The sequence below is a fragment of the Podarcis gaigeae genome, assembly GCF_964106915.1.
Source record: "Podarcis gaigeae genome assembly, chromosome: 8".
NCBI lineage: Eukaryota > Metazoa > Chordata > Lepidosauria > Squamata > Lacertidae > Podarcis > Podarcis gaigeae.
Genome location: NC_139684.1, coordinates 12559202 through 12576289, shown reverse-complemented (window position 1 = coordinate 12576289; position 17088 = coordinate 12559202). Strand labels below are relative to the sequence as shown.

The following is a 17088-nucleotide window of genomic DNA, read 5'->3' as shown; positions in this document are numbered from 1 at the left end:
TATGAGGTTCATGTGTGCGGCAAGATCAAGAACAGGAGAAGCTTCCTGATCAGAGAAATCAGAGAAATGTTGGAGGGTAGGGGAATGTACTCTGCCTGAAACCCTGAAGGACGGCTGCTGCCGGTTTGTGTAGACAATACTGAGCTAAGATGGACCAGTGTATAAGTCAGCATAAGTCAACTTCCTGTTTTCCTTTGGGGCTGTTTCTCCGCAGGCTTTCTATATATTACATGTTCTACCGGAGTATCCTAAGAGCGGTAGTAATTTTGCTGCTGTCAGCTGGCAGAGAATTGAACAAAACTGACAGGTGGAGGTGTCCGGAGGCGAAAAAGCAGAGAAGATTTCTATCTCAAGATCGCAAGCAAAATTCCTCTTTTTGTTACCGGCTGATACCTGCCGAGGGAGAGAGAGAAAGAGAGTGCATTAGCAAAGATGCTTTGCAAACTCCCCTCCTCCCTGACAAGGGATGAGATGCACTCAAGCCAATCCTTGGGCATCTTCCAGGAGCTCAGCGGTGGACCTGGGGAGGGGTCAAGGGAGATATAAAAGCCAGGCAGAGAACCAGCTGGCTCACCTTGCCGCAGGGGAAAGGCTCAGGGGATCCAGCTAGGAGTGGAGGCAAGGCAAGGCAGCCACACAGAGGATGAACCCCAAAGTTATGTACTCCCGCTGGGTCTTGCTGCTGCTGCTTTTTGCTCACCAACAAGGAAGAGCTAAGCCAGTGACCAATGTCCAGGTAAGTGGAGGGGGGGTGGATGGGGTCAGAAGGATCTGGCTGCATTTCAAAGCGATCTAAACCAGAGCCACACTTCCCAAAGCAATTCGTGAACCAAAAAGCAGCCTTTGAAACTTGCACCGACTCCTCTGAATTTTGCAATGCAAGTTCTCCAGCTGGGTAATGGGCATCAATAAATGTTCGTGCTAGGGTAAAGCACACACACAGAAATGCATAGATTTCTTTTGAGAGAGAGAGAGAATATAGAAATGCACTACAAAAAGAGATATTGCAAAAATGTGCACATGAGGCAAAATTGCAAAGGTTTTATTTTATTGCAAATATTTCATTGCAAAGGAGATTATGGTTACGGGCTGGTTTGGGAGCAGTGGTTAGAGTGTCGGTCTTTGACCTGGGAGACCAGGGTTCGAATCCTCTCCCCACTCAGCCACGAAGTTCACTGGGTGTGATCTTGGGCTGGTTGCTGTATCTCAGCCTGCCCTACCTCACAGGGTTGCTGTGAGGATAAAATGGGGAGGAGGGGACCCACCAGAGCTGTCAACGTTTCCCTTTTTTAAAGGGAAATTCCCTTATTCCGAATAGGACTCCTCGCAAGAAAAGGGAAAAGTTGACAGCTATGGGACCCACGAATGCCATGCCGTGCTCCTCAGAAGAATGGTGGGATAAAAATGCAGCAAATAAATACAGATTATTAGGAGACCTTTGTACTAAGTTTTCAAGTGTAATTCGTTTTTAGTTTTGGTTGTTGTTTTTTTCATTGCAAACTAATGTTGAGAGCCGAACTTTAGATGAGAGGAATGAGAAATCGAAAGTGACAGATCTGTCCCATCTTTAGGTAAGAGGAAGGAACAGCCCCCAGAAAAAAGCCAAGTGGGGTTTTCCAGTGGAATGAAGGGAAGAGGCTCTTTGGGAAGAGACTCACCTGGACCGAAGTTGGAGGTGGTGCAAAAAGCGGGGGAGCCACCCCAATAGTTAGAAGCAAGTCAAATTTTATAGGCGTCAGCTTGCAGGGAAGTGGGGAAGCAGAGAGGGCGAGAGGAGGGGGGCGTCTTGGCTTTGCTGGTGCTTATTTTGTTTCTTTTGTTTGCTGGTTCTTATTTTGTTTCACACCACGACGGGGTGAGCTCCTGTTGCTCAGTCCCAGCTCCTGCCATCCTAGCAGTTCGAAAGCACATCAAAGTGCAAGTAGATAAATAGGTACCACTCCGGCAGGAAGGTACTGTGTTTTTCGCTCTATAAGATGCACCAGAGCACAAGACGCACCTAGTTTTTGGAGGAGGAAAACAAGAAAAAAAATATTCTGAATCTCAGAAGCCAGAACAGCAAGAGGGATTGCTGAACAGTGAAAGCAGCAATTCCTCTTGCTGTTCTGGCTTCTGGGATAGCTGCGCAGCCTGCATTCGCTCCATAAGACGCACATACATTTCCCCTTACTTTTTAGGAGGGAAAAAGTGAGTCTTATAGAGCAAAAAATACGGTAAATGGCATTTCCGTGCGCTGCTCTGGTTCGCCAGAAGCAGCTTAGTCATGCTGGCCACATGACCTGGAAGCTGTACGCCGGCTCCCTCGGTCACAACTGGACCTAATGGTCAGGGGTCCCATTACCTTTACCTATTTTGTTTCTCTGCCTTCTCCCCACACCCTCCTGTATTTTTCAGACCCTGTCTAAGTGGTTAGAGGAGGACCTCGAACAGCCAGCAGGGTCCGAGGAAACAGAGCAGGACCAAGATGAGACCCTCCTAACCGGAGGAGCCTTGGAACAACAGGATGCTTTGCTGCCATGGGCCAGGAGACCACAGGAAGGGGTACCCCTCTCAGAAAGCAATTTCCAGAGGCTCTTCAATGATCTCCTGGGCTCCTCCCGGAGGTATCGGGGAAGGAGCAAAAAGGGGCTTTCGAGAGGATGCTTCGGGGTCAAGCTGGACCGGATCGGGGCTCTGAGTGGGCTGGGGTGCTGAAAGGCAGACCGGCAGGTAAGTGTCCACAAGCGGAAGATTCTGGCCTGGTTGCGTCAAAACTGGATGGTTGCAATGCGCTCCACGTGGGGCTTCTTTTGCACGTGAACCGGAAGCCGCAGTCCGTGCAGAATTCTGCAGCACAATTGCATACAATAGCTGTGCTCAGGGATCTGCTCCCAGGCCAAGTTCAAGGTGTTACTATTAGTATATAAAGCCCTTAACAGCATGACCAGTTTACCTGTGAGAACACCTCACCCCCCCAAAAAAATATGCCCACTCGATTGCTTTGATCGGTGGAACTGGCACTACCAAAGGTGCCACAGAATCCCTGTTCTGCATTTGTAAGAAGTCCATCCTTCAGTGTGGCGGCAGCACCTTTGGAACTCCCTGCCTATTGACTTCAGACAGCTGCCTTCACTGAACTCTTTTTGGTGTCTGCCAAAAACCGATAAGCCCGGCCGGATGTTTAAAAAGTCGGTGTGAGTTTTGATCTGTTTCTAATCTTCTTCTTTTTCAGCTTTTCGAAAGTGGTTGATCTTTCTTACTGATAATCTTATTACCTTTTTTTGTAAACCTCTTTGAGGTTTTTGTTTTACAATCAAGTGGTGTATAGGTTTTATGATATATATATATATATATATATATATATAATTTCAGGCAGGAGTTTCATGGGGTTCATAGAGGCTGGGCAGCCATCTCTCGGGGATGGTAGACCATCAGAGCCTTAGACATTCTCCCTGACACAGGGTCTGTCTGCCTACCTTACTTGTAGCCTGGTTCCAATACTGAAAAATGGTTCTGGGCACCAGAACGCAACCAACTTTTTTGGCTACAACATAATGTCCCTCCCCTGAATCCGGGACTCAGGGAGGGGGATTCTGTGAGCACCAAGGAAGGCTCCTAAAAGAACAGTTATTGTTGTTTAGTCATTTAGTCGTGTCCAACTCTTCATGACCCCATGGACCAGAGCACGTCAGGCACTCCTGTCTTCCACTGCCTCCCGCAGTTTGGTCAAACACATGCTAGTAGCTTCGAGAACACTGTCCCACCATCTCGTCCTCTCGTCCCCTTCTCCTTGTGCCCTCCATCTTTCCCAACATCAGGGTCTTTTCCAGGGAGTCTTCTCTTCTCATGAGGTGGCCAAAGTATTGGAGCCTCAGCTTCAGGATCTGTCCTTCCAGTGAGCACTCAGGGCTGATTTCCTTAAGAATGGATCGGTTTGTTCTTCTTGCAGTCCATGGGACTCTCAAGAGTCTCCTCCAGCACCATAATTCAAAAGCATCAAAGAACAGAGGATGCTATAAAAGATGCTAGTCCTCATGGTTCTGTGTGATTTAAATGGAAACGTAGGAAGCTGCCTTCTACTGAGCTTTGGTCCATCCAACTCAGTATTGCCAACCCTGACTGGCAGCGGAACTCCCGGGTTTCAGGCAAGGGATGTCTTCAGCTTTACCTGGAGACGCTGTTGAGGATCGAACCTGAGACCTTCTGCATGCAAAGCAGGTGTTCTGCCACTGAGCTTTGACGCTTCCCCGCAGGGACCTCGTGGGCAACCTCTGCCCTAATACACACCCAGCTCTTTAGGCAGCGCTTGCAATCTGCATTTCTTACATTAAAAATAATATTCCTTGGGGGAGGGAATCGACCAATCCAATTAAATCGGGGCGCCTTCTCTTCCACTTGCAGGAAAAGGTTTTCAGCCAATTAACCTTGCCAAGGAAGGCAGCTAAGCATGACAGACGCGTTGAGCGTCCTCTCTCGCAAGGCTGTTCCAGACAGAGGCTGTTTCAGAACATGATGTGTTTTCGTTTTCCTTTCTTCTCCCTCGGCAGGACCCATCGCCGGCAGGACCCATCGCCACCCAGAGAGACAACCAACACCCTCATTCATTCATCGCCAAGGCATCCCCACCTTCAAGCAAAAACCTTCACACCTCCTGCCTCTGCCTAACTCCCTAGTGCGATTCGATCTGTCCAGACTCATTCCCCCACGCACTCGAAGCCGCTTTCTTCCCCCGCATACAAGTCATGTTTAAACTGCTGCCTTCATGACCAGAAGCGATTAACTTTCTTCTTTAAGAGTTAGCCAGATTCAGGGAAGATGGGGGCAGCGCCCGTTAACTACGATAGCAAAACAGAGACTCCAAGGACAGGAGCAGTGTACCCTGAATACCAAACCCTAGAGGGGAAACAACAGCTGAAGGGAGGCTATATGAGAAGCATCCTGCTAGCAGGCCAATCTGGTCCAGGATCCTGTTTTCTCAGTGGCCAATCAGATGCTTACGGGAGCAGGACATGGACGCAGTTCGGGATTCCCAGTTGTGATTCTGACAGGGGAGGTAGAACATCTAACCATCATGGCTATTAACCATTGATTCCCTTCTCCTGGGACGCGGGTGGTGCTGTGGGTTACACCACAGAGCCTAGGACTTGCTGATCGGAAGGTCGGCGGTTCGAATCCCTGTGATGGGGTGAGCTCCCATAGCTCAGTCACTGCTGCTGCCAACCAAACAGTTCGAAAGCACAAAGTGCAAGTAGATAAATAGGTACCACTCCAGCGGGAAGGTAAACAGTGTTTCTGTGCACTGCTCTGGTTCGCCAGAAGCGGCTTAGTCATGCTGGCCACATGACCCGGAAGCTGTACGCCGGCTCCCTCGGTCAATAAAGCGAGATGAGCGCCGCAACCCCAGAGTCATCCGTGACTGGACCTAATGGTCAGGGGCATAGCTGTCAACGTTTCCCTTTTTTAAAAGGGAAATTCCCTTATTCCGAATAGGATTCTTCGCAAGAAAAGGGAAAAGTTGACAGCTATGGTCAGGGGTCCCGTTACCTTTACCTTTACCCTTCTCCATGAATTTCATAGAATCTTAGAGTTGGAGGGGGCCTAAAGGACATCTAGTCCAACCTCCTGCAATGCAGGAATCACGGCCCAAGAATCCCTGACAGATGGCCATTCAGCCTCTGCTTAAAAGCCTCCAAGGAAGGAGAGTCCACCATCTCCTGAGGGAGTCCGCTCCGCTGTCAAAACAGCTCTTACTGCCAGGAAGTTATTCCTGATGTTTGGTCAGAATCTCCTTTCTTGTAACTCGAAGACATGGGTTCGAGTCCTACCCTCCAGAGCAGCAGAAAACAAGCTTGCTCCATCTTCCAATTTGCCTAATCCTCTTTAAAAGCCACCTAAGTGGGTTGACCATCATCTTTCCTTGAGTGCGGCCTTCCCTTAAAAAAAGGAGTTTAGCATTCCCACAGATGGAAAACAGGAGGCCTGGCTAGTTGCTACTTTGGGCCGGCCCAGCATAGGCAGTTCTTCTCAGTGGCGGGCAGGTGTGAGTGAGTCAACCCAGAAAAAACTCGCAGAACATCTAAGGCTCAGCTTTCTCCCATTAAACATTAGTTCATCCATCCAGAGCCTTCGGGCACTGAGGGAACCAGAGAAATCAGATCGCAGTCCTCACACCCACACCTTCAGTCAGTGCTCTCTCATTCGTGGCAAAGGTGTGTATCTACAATAAATCCTAGCTTTTGTTCCGTGTCTCGTTCATGTGCAAAATTCTGCATGCGGACAGTTGTCAAAATAAACTGGTTTTCATAATTGGTCCGATTCATTTCCAATATGCTGTGTGTGTGTGTGTGTGTGTGTGTGTGTGTGTGTGTAAAAAAGAACACAATTTATTTCTTCCAATTCTCGTTTAGAATATGGCTCTCAGACTTAGAAAAGACTCTGAAAATAGACTGCAGAGTGCCCCTGTTTGGGGGAAAATTAGGGGGAGGGTTGGATCCTGCGCTAGTCTTCCTCATCTTGAGAAAACCAGGGTGTTAGAGTGGTTAAGATTGTCTGACTAGGGCCTGCGAGACCAGAGTTCAAATCCCCACTCAGGCATGAAGCTTACAGGGACACCTTGGGCCAGACACTGCCTTTCCGCTTAACCTACCTCCCAGGGTTGTTGTGAGGATTGAATGGGGGGGAGAGAAAGGTGGGATATCAACCAATCATACAAACAAACTTGGCTGGATACAACCCAGAAGGAGAGCCCTAAATCTGGATCAGGCCATCATCTTCCTCTCACCGGATACTCCAATGGGAAGCCCCACAAGCAGGTAAACTGGTGAATCCAATCGCTGGGCAATTAAACTTGACCTTAACCACACAGGGTCCAGAGTTATGAGAAGGCAGCAGAATGTCAATGTTTGCAAGGGGGCCTTTGGTTTTGCAAAAAGAAATATGACAGGGGCAGATCTCCTGCGTAGGTGTGGATGTTGTCTCCTGGTGCTCAAATCAACGCACGGGGGTGTTTGCACAGGGAAGGAACTGTCGTGTAGAGGCCCTCAGCTCAGCTAAAATGAAAACTGCCGGTATGGGCTTTCAACAGCATACTGAGGCACAAGAAGATTTTGACACTCGCATTAATGCAGAATGCTTAATGATTTGGGCAGGCACGGGAAAAGAGCAGAGTGTTCCTGCTGCCAAAGAAATGACGAGGAAGGGAATATGGCCAGGGGCGAGTCCTGGAGCATTGGGTCTCTGTGTCAGCGCAAGCATAAAATGAGATATTTTTTCATGGGCAGCCAGGATTTGTCTCCAAGCTCACAAGAATCCCAAAGTTTTTTCAAGCCCGCCTTGGACTCTTTGCAAGAGAAAGGGCAGGATGCAAACCAGGAGAAAGAGTGAACAGACAGAGAAAATTATGCCCATTTTACAGGTGGCAAGTAGAGGCTGAGGTCTAGCAGTTTGCCTAAGGGTTCTAGAAACCCCAGCGAGATAAAGGGAACGATACAAAAGAAGGGGTAGAAAGAATGAACAGACAGATACAATTATGTTAGGGTTGCCATATGTCTGGATTTCTGCAGACGTTACTGGGATTTCAAAGGCAGAAATGATTGGGGGGGGGGTGATTTCTGAAATGTGGCGCTTTGTCCTGGATCTTAGGCAAGTCAATAGAAAAATTGCAGGGTTGTTTTTTGGGGCATTTTTTGGTGTTTTTGTAAAACTCAACAACTTTTGGGGTGTCCTGGTTTTTACTTTTTGAAATATGGCAACCCTAAATTAGGAGCATGGGTGGCGCTGTGGGTTAAACCACAGAGCCTAGGACTTGCCAATCAGAAGGTCGGTGGTTCAAATCCCCGCGATGGGGTGAACTCCCGTTTCTCAGTCCCTGCTCCTGCCAACCTAGCAGTTCGAAAGCACGTCAAAGTGCAAGTAGATAAATAGGTACTGCTCCGGCGGGAAGGTAAACAGTGTTTCTGTGCACTTTTCTGGTTCGCCAGAAGCAGCTTAGTCGTGCTGGCCACATGATCAGGAAGCTGTACACCAGCTCCAATAAAGCGAGATGAGCGCCGCAATGCCAGAGTCGGCCACGACTAGACCTAATGGTCAGGGGTCACTTTACCTTTAACCCTAAATTATACCCATTTTACAGGTGGTAAGTAGAGGCTGAGGACTAGCAACATGCCATACGGTTTTTAGAAATGGTTGTTTATAAGGGGGTGGAGAACTTGTGGTCCTTCGGATCTTGCTGCACTCCTAGTCCCATCATCCCTGACCGTCGGCTGGGAGAGGAACCCAACATCTTGTGGAGAGCTGCAGGTTCCTTGACCTTGCCCACATCATAGATACTAGATCATAGAATTGTGGAGTTGGGAAATGATATACCGGTCATATTCTAAAATGTAAAACAGTAAAATTTAATAAAAATTATAGAGGGGGGATTCTAAATGGGGGGGGGGGACAGCGAGGGAACCTATTTTCTCTCGCATAAAAGGCCACAGCTAATTAAATGCGCCTGCCCATTCCCTTTGCTGGCAAACGTGTTTGTTCCGATTAGCATATAAATGATAACAGCCGCCCTTTGAAGTGAGCCCAGCGTGGGAGATGAAGGGTCTTCCATCACCAAGAGGGGTGGGGGGCTGTTTCCCCCCAGATGGGAGCAGCTAGAGGAAAGCAGAGGTGCGCTGGTCTATGAGCTGAGCTGTAAACCCTTGTTTCCCAACCTGCGACAAGTAGATTTGCAAAAGGCGTTTTCACAGCATGGGCCAGGCTTTTTCAAAATATGCAAAATTAAAAGTGCACAGAAATAACGTTGCAGGAGAGGGTTCTGATCCCAGCAGATACCCAGGCCTTAATCAAAGCATTCTAAAATAGCTAAACCACTCTATTTATGTATTTATCTCATGTCTACAATTGAGGTGATGTGCATTGGGTCCATCTAGTTCAGCACTGCCAACACTGGTTGGCAGCCAGGGCCAGATTTAGGTTTGGTGAGGCCCTAAGCTACTGAAGGTAATGGGGCCCTTGATATGTCCAGCTGTCCTTTGTCAACAACAAATTGTCACTGTTTTTTTGTGTTGAATATATGCTATATGGTAATTTATGGACCTAATGGGTATTTAAAGCCACTTGTACATGTTGCCATGCAACCAGAATGTAGACACCCTATATATAGAAATGAGCAAACCAGTGATATTTTAGGGAGCAGGCTAGCAGGAGGGGCCCATTATTTACATCACAGGAGCCTACACAACACAAAACACTGTTGCTGTATGGAGGTTTTATTTTATTTGTTTTTTATCTTATATTTTGGAAGCGTACATCCAGATTTTTCTTCCTTTAAATTTTCTTGGGGGGGGGCAAGAGAGTGGGGCCCTAAGCTATAACTTGTTTAGCTTATACGTAAATCCTACACAGCTGGGGCAGTTCTCTCCAAGGTCAGGTGATATTCCCAGCCCTCTTAATAAATAATTTTATTTATTGCAATGATACAAGATCTCTCTCTCCAAGCCCCCCCCCCCCAGTTGTTTATTTCCTTGACATCTGATGGGAGGGATTGCCACAGGGCGGGTGCCACTACCGAGAAGGCCCTCTGTCTGGTTCCCTGTAACCTCACTTCTCGCAATGAGGGAACCGCCAGAAGGTCCTTCATGCTGGACCTCAGTGTCCAGGCTGAATGTTGGGGGTGGAGACGCTCCTTCAGGTATACAGGACCGAGGCAATTTAGGGCTTTAAAGGTCAGCACCAACACTTTGAATTGTGCTCAGAAACGTACTGGTTTACATTACCCTCCAACTTATTGCTCCATTTCTCAATAAAGGCATTATCTTGTTGTATGCCTTCCCTGGTTCTCACCATGTTGTTGTTTAGTCGTTTAGTCGTGTCCGACTCTTCGTGACCCCCTGGTCCAGAGCACGCCAGGCACTCCTGTCTTCCACTGTCTCCCGCAGTTTGGTCAAACTCATGTTGAAAGCTTTGAGAACACTGTCCAACCATCTCGTCCTCTGTCGTCCCCTTCTCCTTGTGCCTTCCATCTTTCCCAACATGAGGGTCTTTTCCAGGGAGTCTTCTCTTCTCCTGAGGTGGCCAAAGTATTGGAGCTTCAGCTTCACAATCTGTCCTTCCAGTGAGCACTCAGGGCTGATTTACTTCGGAATGGAGAGGTTTGATCTTCTTGCAGTCTATGGGACTCTCAAGAGTCTCCTCTAGCACCATAATTCAAAAGCTTCAATTCTTTGGCAATCAGCCTTCTTTATGGTCCAGCTCTCGCTTCCATACATCACTACTGGGAAAACCATAGCTTTAACTATATGGACCTTTGTTGGCAAGGTGATGTCTCTGTTTTTTAAGATGCTGTCTAGGTTTTTCGTTGCTTTTCTCCCAAGAAGCAGGTGTCTTTTAATTTCATGACTGCTGTCACCATCTGCAGTGATCATGGAGCCCAAGAAAGTAAAACCTCTCACTGCCTCCATTTCTTCCCCTTCTATTTGCCAGGAGGTGATGGGACCAGGGGCCATGATCTTCATTTTTTTGATATTGAGCTTCAAACCATATTTATATATAAGCTTAGCCATGCATACCATGTCCTAGACTTTATTCATCTCATGGAGGGTGTTCTCTCATTGCACCCTCCAATTTGGACAAATAATAATTCTGGTAGCAGTTATAGAGCTGTTACGTTAATCCCCTGCCCCAGTTCCTTTAAGATATCCAAGTTGTAAAATTGGATGATTTGTGGGCAAAGTACTGCCAGCTATTAACCCCAGTTTCCCTATCGTCGCGGAATTGCCTAATTTGGGGACGCACCCGTAGCATAAGTCGTGGCCCTGCATTTGCCTCTAAGAAAGAAGAAAAGACATTTCTGCTGGTCCGCAGCCGTGAACGGTTTGGCGGCTCAAGAAAGCGTCTATAATTGCTCTGTTAAAAGCAGGGTGGGGGCAGAATGTGTCATTTCCGAAAGACTCAGCACCGCTGGCTGGAACCAGTTCCCTTATCAGAGCCAAGTGGCTCAGCTCGCTGGGGTCCAGGCCGGCTGGAAGCAGCAAGGAGCCATCCTCCGAAGGGGCTTATAAAGAAAGGCTCCCTGGGTCTGCAAAGAAGTGTTTCGCATCCCCAGCCAAAGCTGCGAGACCTCAGAGGCCCAAAGAGAAGCAGGGATGATGGATGCTGTGGCCTGGTGTCGCTGGTCCTCTGTGCTCTTGGTGTTCGCCCAAGCAGGCCTGGGTTCGAGTCATCCTGTGGCCTGGAGTCCTTCCAGCAAAGAACTGCGGTCCTTTCAGGTGAGGAAGGAGGGGGCAGGTCAGAGGTAGTGTGTGTGTGTGTGTGTGTGTGTGTGTGTGTGTGTGTGTGTGTTAGGAAGTCAATTTGGTTGTTGTTTTTTAAATTTTTGATTTTTTTTTCCAACGACCAAAACACAGTGAAAACAAACAGTGAAAACCCCCAGGTGGCTGATACATTGGGTATACATAATCAATAATAACATATTCAAATCAACCATATGTACAATTCTATATACCTTAACACTCCTCCCTCCACAAGGCTTATTTAACTTTTAACATTTCAATTGCCCCAAATTGTTCAGACCTACCCAAATAATTCAATATCTTCTCAAACCAATCCTCCTCCTTCTCACTGACCTTAAACCCTTTCATTTTATGTATCTTCACAGTTAGATATTCTAAGATTATAATATTTTTCCATTTTTCCCTCCATTGATTCACCCCTAGCTCTTCTGCATTTTTCCAATTACTCGCTATAACCTGTCTGGCTGCAATTACCATCGATTTTACCCATTTATATTCCTCTGTTGTTTCTAACTCGGGGCAGTTTGGTTGTTGTTGTTGTTGTTGTTTAGTCGTTTAGTCATGTCCGACTCTTCGTGACCCACTGGACCAGATCACGCCAGGCACTCCTGTCTTCCACTGCCTCCCGCAGTTTGGTAAAAATCATGTTGGTTCAGTTTGATTAGGAAGTACCTAATTCACACTTGCAGAAATTTATCCAATTGATCAAACTTAGAACTCACCCAAAGGCAAATTGAAATGCAACTATCCTTCAAAATGTAATCGTTATTCGGTTATATTTGTAGATCTCAGAGCAGCATTCAAATGCAAGATTAAAAACGCAGAATGCATAATGAAAACAAGACAAACCATTAACCCTCCAGCCCCTCCCACAAGTTTTTTTTTTTGTACTCTTCCGAATTTTGCAACAAGCTTCTCAAACAAGCTCCAAAATGCTCATCATGGTGAAAATAATGTAAGCGCTGAGTTCGAATCCCCACTGCTCCATGACCTTGGGCCAGTCATCATCTTTTAGTCTCATCTACTTCACAGGGTTGTTGTGAGGGTAAAATGGGGGCAGGGAGGAGAACCACGTACACCACCTTGAGATCATTGGAGAATAAAGATGGATTATAAATGTAATAAATAAATGAAATGAAATGTTTTACATGGGGGGGGGAGTGCTAGGAAAGAATGGTGATTGATGGATTCTATCTAACTCAGTCCCTTTAGCTGCGATTCCTGCATTGTAAGGGGCTGAGCTAAATGACCCTTATGGTTCCTTAGTAAAGTTAAAGGGTAAAGGGACCCCTGACCATTAGGTCCAATCGTGGCCAACTCTGGGGTTGTGGCGCTCATCTCGCTTTACTGGTCGAGGGAGCTTCCGGGTCATGTGGCCAGCATGACTAAGCCGCTTCTAGCGAACCAGAGCAGCGCACGGAAACACCGTTTACCTTCCCGCCAGAGTGGTACCTATTTATCTACTTGCACTTTGACGTGCTTTCGAACTACTAGGTTGGCAAGAGCAGGGACTGAGCTATGGGAGCTCACCCCGTCACGGGGATTCGAACCGCCAACCTTCTGATCGGCAAGTCCTAGGTTCTGTGGTTTAACCCACAGCGCCACCCGCATCCCTATGGTCCCTTGCAACAGCACAATTCTAAGATTCCTACTCAGAGGAAACCCACTGGAATTAATGGACCTATGTCAGTCTTCTCCATTGTCTTCAATGGGTCTGCTCTGAGTAGGACTAGCATTGGATGCAACCAAAGAGAATGATAATTTGAACTTGTTAGCTGCTTGTGAGCAGAAAAAGGTCTTCGCAGCTCAATCATTGTGCATTGCAGGAATCAAAGCATTACATATAGTGGGGGTTTAAAATTTTGGAGAGAAGAGAGAAGGGAACTGGCATTCCCAATTTTAATTTTTTTTTTTTTTACATTGGTACCTTGGTTCTCAAACTTAATCCGTTCCGGAAGTCCGTTCCAAAGCCAAAGCGTTCCAAAACCAAGGCACGCTTTCCCATAGAAAGTAATGCAAAACGGATTAATCCGTTCCAGACTTTTAAAAACAACCACTAAAACAGCCATTTAACATGAATTTTACTATCTAACGAGGCCATTGATCCATAAAATGAAAGCAATAATCAAAGTACTGTACTATAAAATAAATAAGACAGTATTGTAGATTATTAAATATATATATATATATATTTCTTACCTGCACTGATGATGGTCATTGTTTGGATGGAGGGCTTTTATCCATTTTGCAGTCACACAATCAATCAGTAGCTGAACTGGGTTCCACACAGTCAGAGAAACAAATTAACTGAAAAAGCCTCAAAAAGAAAAACACAAAATAAATAGCAAAAAAAAAAGCGCCAAACTTAATCCACTCTGGAAGTCCGTTTGATTTCCAAAATGATTGAAAACCAAGGCACAGCTTCTGATTGGTGCAGGAAACAATAGCTGACAGTTGCATTGGACATTCGACTTCTGAAAAATGTTCAAAAACCGGGACACTTACTTCCAGGTTTTCGGCGTTTGAGAGCCAAGGCGTTTGAGAACCAAGCTACCACTGTATATCTTAAAGGAGTCAAGAGGAAACTTCTGTTTGAAGGCTGAGGTGGAGTGAGGACTCTCAAGCCAAGATTCCCAGCTCCAGATATTCTTCCGCAAATTCAAAATCTAGATCCTTCTGGTTCAAAATCTCTTTCTTCCCACCAGTTTCCCCAGCAGAAGACACTGTTCAGTTGAGGTTTTCGAGAGAGGAAAATGCAGGTGTAAAAAGACGGCATTTAGCACACTAATATTTAACACCGTGCCCTGAAAATCCATTAAAAATAATTAAGATCTTTAAAAAAAAGACCTCACAGTCAAATTTTAAAAGGTGGCAATTCAAAGAAAAGTCAAAGCCATGTGCTAAAACAACCAGATTGTAAATTTTCTGTGTGTGTGTGTAAGAAAGAAAGCAGCAACTGCTTTGATATAATATTGATTGCTATGATGATCACAGGAAGGACCATTTATCTCAGTGGCAGAACAACTGCTTGGCATGCAGAAAGTCCCAGGTTCAAACCCCAATGGGATCTCCAGGGAGGACTGGGGATGTCCCCTGCCTGAAACCGTGCTGCTGCCAGCCAGTGCTGGTAATACACAGCTATCCGGACTCAAGTGTCTGACTCAGCAGGAGAAAGCTTACTAGGTCCTCGCGTTCTGAACTGAGTTTGTTTCTTGATTTTCTTTTTTTTTAAAGTTTTTATTGTTAAAATAATTCAGCATTAATACACACATATTGCAAATATACAAGCATACAAACATAGATTTCATACAATCCTTAAAAATGTTCAAACATACCTACACTCAATCCCACAGATAATTCCTTTTCCCACCACCCCCCCTCACCCCACCTTTGTGTTAGACTTCCAATCGACTCAATTGCAATTTCTTTCCACTTCTGTAATTTTCTTTCACACACCTTTAACCTAATTTCATGCTTCTTTTTCTATTACACATTGTTATCTATCTTATTAAGTATTTCAGTATTTAAAATGGAACTTGCTTATTCTAATAGGAGTTCTGATTTTTCGATATGGTTTGCAAGTATCCCTTAAACACCTTCCAGTCCCTGTCTATTTTCTCTTTTGAGAGCCTTCCAATTTCTCCCATTGTTTTGGATATATTGTAGTACTCCAGTAATTTGGCAAGCCACACTATTTTTTTGGGTATAATACCACTTTTCCAATCAATATTCTAAACAGATATTCTGTTTCCCTCCCCTCTGATTTTAGGACCTCCTGGAGCGCCTGAAGGAAAAATTTCCGGAAGAGGAATTGGAGGCTCCCATCTCAAGGTCTGACGAGGCAGAGGACGGCTCTGACATGATGGACCTTGTAGACGCAGAAACCCTCTCTTCCAGCCAGCTCAGACTTCAGACTTCTCTTCACCCTGCAGAAATGGAGGACCACTGGATGAAATTCCTGGCTTCCCCAAAGCGGAGGAGATATTTCTCAGGATGTTTCGGGACCAGGCTTGAGCGGATCGGGACCCAGACAGGCCTTGGGTGCAATGTCTACAGAGCCCGTAGGTCTCTTTCGAAGGAATCTCGTTGCTGGGTTGGGTGGGCATGTGGAATATATTTATTTAACAAAACTCGCTTGCGGGAAATATTAGAATTAGCAGCTGAAAACAGTGCAGGCAATCTTCTGGGTCAAACCAAAACAATCTACTCTATTCTCTGTCCAGGCAAGCAATAGGCAATTTTCAGAGTTTAAGGATGCCTTTCCAGGCAGGCAAAACTACTCAAGAAGGGTGCAAGGCAGGGTTGGTTAGGGGGTGTGGCCTGTGAATAGGGGGTGTGGCCTGTGTAACCTCCCAAGGGCCAGACCAAGAATCCTGGAGGGCCACAAGGTTCCCCATCCCTGAGCATTTCCTATGATCCAGCAGAGCTGTCCTTATATCACGCTCCTTTGTCAGAACGAACCCCGATAGAGAGGAATGAGCTTGGAAAGCAGCTAGTCCTCATGAGTAATACTGCTCCTTTTAAGCAGAAGGGGAACCCTTAACTCAAAAGGTCTTTCACTTTTTGTTTTTAGGTTCTTGGAGGAAATCCAGAAGTTGAAATCAGAAGAGGACCTCTTTGTCGGCTGCCCCAAAAGTTTGGAAAACAAAGGCCATAAAGTTTATATAGACTGTTAAATCTGTTTGAGAGCTCTCTGCACACAGTCCCTCTCAAGAATCATACCCCTTCCTATACAATATAAAACCCTGTGTATTCATATTGTATGGGCTCCTGCTACATTTGAAGCTTAGTGGTGTGCCACTGAGACCGTCTTTCAGCCTACTGGAACGGGGGCTTTGGTGCTGCAAAATCTGAATAAACGTTTTATAGAAATGGAGTGTTTTCACTGTGGTGTAGCGATAGCGGAGAAATTTCACAATTTGCATTCATGAGCCTATATAAGTTGCACACCCGGAACCCATATGCATGTGACCACAAGCTTTGAAATACACATGCCTCTGAGACTTGCAAAACATTTCCCGACCAAAAAAATAAAAAATAAATAAAGTATGAGGAAAAACTTGTGTTAAAGTAAGGATTACCATACTTCTTTTGGGCTAAGGAACACATTCAGAATTTTGAGGACATGTCGCGGATGCCAGTCACAAAATGGCTGCCAAGGCAGTGGTGTGACCTAACACAAAATGACTGCCATGAGGTGGAAAATAAAATTACCACAAAATGACGGGGGGATCCTTTCTACTAGTGAGGAAAAGGTCCCTTCGTCAGTCACTGCTACATTTGTTCACAGAGAGAAGCTCATTCCCCCTCTCCTCTGTTCAAAACAAAAAGGAGGGTGGGTGTCCGATCCTTTCTCCTTTTCAGAAATTTACTTTTTTTAATTGGCAAAGCATCGTCAGCTGACATTAAACAATAAAACCATTCCCTCGACCCTAACGCACTTATATGCATTCATTAATACAGGCAGCCTATATGTCTAAATAGAAGTCCACTTATTGGGGTTGGTGATTATGAGATAGCAGTTCTGCCATAGAAAGGGAGATCTTCGCTTTCCTGTGGTTTACAGGAAAAACTATATAACGGTATAATTAGATTGATGTCATCAAAAGCATTCAATATATTCTTTATATATAAGAATTCAATGATAACATGGTCCAATCTTAGGGGTCAGGGAAAGCCTGGGCAAAAAGACAAGCCTTTGCCAGATATCAGATGTCGCAGATCAATAGCACTTCGTGTCTGGAAGAGGGGAGGGTGTTCCATTAGAGGAACAACAACAGAAAATCCCAGTGTCTGGGATAATAGGGTGAGGGAACATTGGTAAATT

The 17088-nt window shown here is 45.9% G+C and overlaps 2 protein-coding genes across 3 annotated transcripts; both read left to right on the top strand.

The window, feature by feature from the left end:
- Positions 1–410: 410 nt before the first annotated feature.
- Positions 411–5138, top strand: LOC310850661 (C-type natriuretic peptide 1-like). 2 transcript variants are annotated; one of them, XM_083752310.1, is made up of 3 exons: positions 411–736; positions 2395–2713; positions 4527–5138. In XM_083752310.1, exons 1-2 carry the CDS (start codon positions 644–646, stop codon positions 2692–2694), a joined length of 393 nt encoding a protein of 130 aa, XP_083608436.1. In that variant the 5' UTR covers positions 411–643; the 3' UTR covers positions 2695–2713; positions 4527–5138. The 2 variants fall into 2 exon arrangements, with proteins under 2 accessions (XP_083608436.1, XP_083608435.1); XM_083752309.1 differs by having other exon boundaries at positions 413–736; positions 2395–2709; positions 4527–5137.
- Positions 5139–10901: 5763 nt separating this feature from the next.
- On the top strand, positions 10902–16133 carry LOC310849736 (natriuretic peptides B-like). Its single transcript, XM_083750384.1, has 3 exons — positions 10902–11237; positions 15031–15322; positions 15835–16133. Exons 1-3 carry the CDS (start codon positions 11115–11117, stop codon positions 15858–15860), a joined length of 441 nt encoding a protein of 146 aa, XP_083606510.1. The 5' UTR covers positions 10902–11114; the 3' UTR covers positions 15861–16133.
- Positions 16134–17088: the final 955 nt, after the last annotated feature.